The sequence below is a fragment of the Acomys russatus genome, chromosome 15 (assembly GCF_903995435.1).
Source record: "Acomys russatus chromosome 15, mAcoRus1.1, whole genome shotgun sequence".
Taxonomy (NCBI): Eukaryota; Metazoa; Chordata; class Mammalia; order Rodentia; family Muridae; genus Acomys; species Acomys russatus.
In genome coordinates, this window is record NC_067151.1 from 64,835,320 (window position 1) to 64,840,204 (window position 4,885).

The following is a 4,885-nucleotide window of genomic DNA, read 5'->3' on the forward strand; positions in this document are numbered from 1 at the left end:
GACTTCAGAAGTCTCTGCCAGCCTTGTGATTTGTCAACCAGAATATAATTATGTCCTCGGGTTAAGAGCAGAAAGACTGCAAAAAAACAAGAAATCTGCCACCCTGAAGCCCTGAAAATACTTCAAAATTATAACCTACAAAACTCAGCCAGTGGAACAGAGATTCTTTCCTCGCCTTGGTGATGAATCTTATAAGACCGGAAGCTACCTCAAGGAGGGACCAACAGCCCTGAGAGCTGAAGGCAGAGAAGGAGGGGAGACTGGCTTCAGCAGGGACGGTGACGAATCAGGTCATTACACCCAGAGGGTGTCTCCTTCTAACTAAGCAATTAGAGGCTCCATAAAAGGGTCCCAGTGCCTGAATGCCTCACAGCCTGCTGCCCCACCTTCCGGCTTGCTCTCGCTCCTGAACAAGGTAAGTCTCACAGACTTGAGCATGCCTAGGGTCTCTGTGGCTGCTTGTTTTGCTTGACCTGCGTGAGAATTCGCAGACCGTGCAGGTGGCTCAGGGGAAAGCCAGCCCCCGTTTAGAATGCTAATGCTGGGAGTCTGCAAGACACAGTCTGATAATAGAACTCCAGTCATTCCTTTAAATATATATATCATATATATATATGATCCATACCGTAAATTATGTTTAATAAGACACAGGACTCAGATTTACATTAAGACGCAAAGCTAAATTAGTTTAAATGCTACCTAATGAGGGAGGGTCAGGACTTGGTTTTACCACTTAGTGCTCATGGGACTATGTCAGTTGGTAAAAAAAAAGTGAAAAAAAAAAAAAAACAACACACACACACACAATCGTGTTACACAAGGCTCATTTCTGAACATGTCCTCTCTTCCTTCCAAAACTTTATCAACTTGAGGGTGATAAGATCTTTCCCTGCAGATGAGGCTAGGCAGAGGCAGGCGAGGACAGCAGGTGGTGCTCTCTGCAGGCATTCAGAGGTTTAACCAGCCTCTGCTGGCTTCATTTGTGTGTGTTAGCATTTAGGCTTAACTTAGGCTTTTCCTTCCTTTCCCTACTCCCCTCGGTTCTTGAAATTAAATTGTCACCTAAACTCATGAGTGCTGCTGTTTATTGCAGCATAGAATAAAGTGTCTGTTCTAATACCACAACGTCCTCTGTAAAACTAAACACCCCTCTGGATGCAAATAAAATATTTAATATACAGAATATAGCAGGCAGTGTGGCCAGGTGTAGGCAGGAGAGAAAGGGAGACCTCAGTTTGCCTTTCCTAGAGAACCGATCCTGAGAGGAGAGCCTTGTTCTTTTTGTTTGTTTGTTTTTGTTTTTGTTTGGTTTGGGTGTTGTTGTTGTTGTTGTTTTGTTTTGTGTTTTGCCTTGTTCTTTTTGAAGGTTTATTTACTTGTATTTTATGTGCATGAGTGCTTTGCCTGCATGTGTGTATGTGCACCCAGCTACCTTGGTGTCCAAGGCCAGGACAAAGTTATTGTATCTCTCGGAATTGAAAATTACAGATAATTGTGAGCTGCCGTGTGGGTGCTGGGGACAGAGCCTAGGCACTTCCTGCGCAAGAGCTCTTAACTGCAGAGCTGTCTCTCCAACTGCTGTTCTTTCTTGCAGCCTCCTCTGCATTTGTGAAGATGTCTCGGTTCCTGAGCGGCATCTTCTGTGTCATTGAGACATTCCACAAGTATGCCAGTGAGGATGGTGACAAGGCAACGCTGACCCACAGGGAGCTGAGGCAGCTCCTTGAGGGGGAAATCGGCAATTTCCTTCAGGTGAGGAGCTCGCTTTTACCCCACGTGCCACTCAGTAGCCCACGCAGGCTGGGCAGCAGCACTGCCTGTCCATCTGCCCTTGGCTAGCCGCCCACCCTGCTTTTACTGACCTTTGGATACCCATGCCCCAGGCACCTGTTTTCTGCAGTTGTGTAGTCAGTCACACAGAAAAAGGGAGGCTTCCATTACACAACTATTGCTTCACTGAGGCAGACCTCTGCACAGAGCTGCAAACCCTTAGCTCACAAGTGATACGATTGCCAGTGCTAGGCTTGGTGCTAAGATAAAAATATAGACCCAGAATTGATGGGTCCTCAGTGTTTAAGGCAATTTTGCTGTTAAGAGAAGTAAGGTTAAACCTTAAAAATAAAATAAAATAAAATAAAAATAAAAGATTCTCAGGAGGCCTGAAGACACTGAGAGCACAGGACCACCTGTGAATAAACTGACTTTTCTTTGTGTTTGCATGCAGCCACATTTCTTTCACGCTGTGGAGAGAAAGTTGAACCTCCTGGATATTGACAGAGATGGCACCATCAGTTTTGAGGAGTTTCTTCTTGCCATCTTCAGCTTACTGAATCTCTTTTATCTTGACATATCATTACTAAATTCAGAACCAAGAGTGATGTCTAAATCAGAGAAGATGGGTGCTGAGGATTTCCAGGCAATCCCTAGAGGCAGCCATCAGGTAGCGGGGGCTGGGCCAGCTCAAGAAAGGCTGGAATTTCCATCCAAAATGGCGTCATCAGTGCAGCCCAGGAATGAAGAAGGTGAGGCGGATGGACACACTAAGATGAGCCTACGGGAAGACGTTAAGATTCACAACCTGCCAAGAGAGGCATCTGAGCCCAGTGACCCTGAAAACCAACAGCCAGAAGAGAATTGTCAGGAAGCTGCACAAGAGGTGCCAGCAACAGAAGGTGACGACGAAGTCCCATTTAAGAGAAACACACTAGTAGAAGGCTCCAAACAGAGCAGCAGTCTGACCCAGGAGATCCCCAGAGAAAGAGGAAAACCAGCCAGGAGGCAAAGCGACACCAAGATAAGTGACCACGTGGCGCAGAGGCCATCAGAAGATGAGGAACGCGCTGCTGCAACACAAGCTCCATTCCCGCAAAAAGACAAAGCTGCGTCAGAGCCGCTAGAAGCTGCTGCTGGGAAACCATCTGAGACACAGGAAGTGTTTGAGCCTGTGGATGGTACTGGACTATCCGAGGCTGGAGAAGTAGGAAAGGGTGCTGACAGAGTTCCACCCGAAGGCACAAGTATAGCGGAGCGTGAGGCTGACAGCAGAACGCCAGAGACCCAGGCATTACCCACACAAGAAACAACACAGGAAACGCGGGACCAGTCCCAGTCCGTTCAAAGCGAGAGCCGAAATGCTTCAGAGACGTCTAGTGGAGGCGAAAGGGAGGAGGAGTGGGACGAACCTGAAAGAAAAACCAGACCCCCAGCACCAGAAACCCAAACGCAGGATGAGAGGTGTAAGGAACTCCCAGGATCCTGGAGTGAAAACGGTGCAGGTGCCGAAAAGGGCTCTGGTGCGCAGGATCCAAGCTCTGAAGATGATGTAAATCAGAATCTCCCTACAATTACGGAAGAATCCATCTCAGGGAAAGAGGCAAGACCCCATGAGGAAGACACCACCGCACTTGTACTTGCGATCAACAGAAAGAGCCCTGCCGCTGAAGAGACACTGGGAACAAAAGAAAGGTCCCAAGAGCTGGCACCACCTGAGAAGCAGTCTCAAGACAAAAACCACAGGGCCTCTAGGACTCCTGACAAGGCAGTCAGGGTGGAGGACCACCCTTTACCAGTCGCACAGAGTGGTGAGGACACTTGTGAGACTCCCAACAGCCTAGCTCCAGAGGTAGGCAAGAGCAGCGCAGGGACAGGTGAACCACAAGTGACAGGGGAGTCCCAGAGTCAGGTAGACCCCCACGGAAGTCACAACAACCACCCAGATCCTCAGAATCCCATAGCACCCGGGGAGAGCCGCAGAGTGCCCGAGGAGGTAGTGCTGTCCATCCAGGAAGACAGACATGCCCCAGAGGAACAGGAGCAGTCTGCCGCAGAGGAGCAGGAGGAAGGCCTGAGCTCAGGGACCAAAAGAGGCCCAGCGGTGGCAGCCGTGGAGCCCTGTGAAGGAGGGGAGGGTGTACGAAAGACCACAGCAGGAAGTAAAAACAGGACATCTGGAAAGGCAGAGAGCTCAGCAGCCCAGTGAGGCTATTCGGTGTTTACCTATGTGGCTTGCTGGGGACTTTGAATTAAAAGTCGATAATTAAATTACCCGATGATCAGTGTCTTTTGTTGGCTCCCTTCTTCCTTCTTTCACCGTCTTACCTTGGAGACCCTGAGCGGAATCGGTTACGTGTGGGTTTTGTTTTCTGTTTTCTTCTGAATACCGTAATTACAGAGTGATACTCTCAAGCTTAGCAACAACCCAGGAAGAGCTATAATATGTTTTTGTTTGTTTGTTTTTGTTTTTTAGGATTTTCAAGACAGGGTTTCTCTGTGTAACAGTCTTGGCTGTCCTGGACTCACTTTTGTAGACCAGGCTGGCCTTGAATTCACAGAAATCCACCTGCCTCTGCCTCCCGAGTGCTGGGATTAAAGGCATGCGCCACTATGCCCGGCTTATAATATGTTTTCTGAAGCCAAACATCAGCCCCCTCCTCTTGGCATTCTGCCCAACTCAATATTTTTTTTCCATTTAATTTATACCTCTTAGAAGAAGTATATTTTAGGAAACCCAAAACACAAAGACTTGCCTTCCCCCCTTTCAGCCTTTTTGTTCTTTTGGGGTGGAGTGGGGTGGGGGTGGGGTGGGGGGAATTAAGAGTGTTCATATGCACATGGAGATCAGAGGTTGAGATCAGGTGTCGTCTTTAACCAGGTTCCTTATTTGGGAGGACAAGCTCTCGCAGTGAACCTGGAATTCATCAGTTCAGCTAAAGACTGACTGGCAGCAATGCCCATGGATCCTCCCATCTTTGTTTCCCCAATTACTGGGATTACAGGAGTGTCACCACTCCTGTACCTATACCTGGTGCAGTATAGTATGGTGCAGTATAGTATGGTGCAGTATAGTATATAATGCAGTATGGTACAGTATGGTGTAGTACAATAT

The 4,885-nt window shown here is 48.0% G+C and overlaps 1 protein-coding gene across 1 annotated transcript; it reads left to right on the plus strand.

Moving 5' to 3' along the window:
• The first annotated feature begins 276 nt into the window (after positions 1-276).
• Positions 277-4,073, plus strand: Tchhl1 (trichohyalin like 1). The gene is made up of 3 exons (XM_051156869.1): positions 277-415; positions 1,595-1,752; positions 2,225-4,073. The coding sequence occupies exons 2-3, from the start codon at positions 1,615-1,617 to the stop codon at positions 3,977-3,979; spliced, it is 1,893 nt and encodes a 630-aa protein (XP_051012826.1). The 5' UTR covers positions 277-415; positions 1,595-1,614; the 3' UTR covers positions 3,980-4,073.
• Positions 4,074-4,885: the final 812 nt, after the last annotated feature.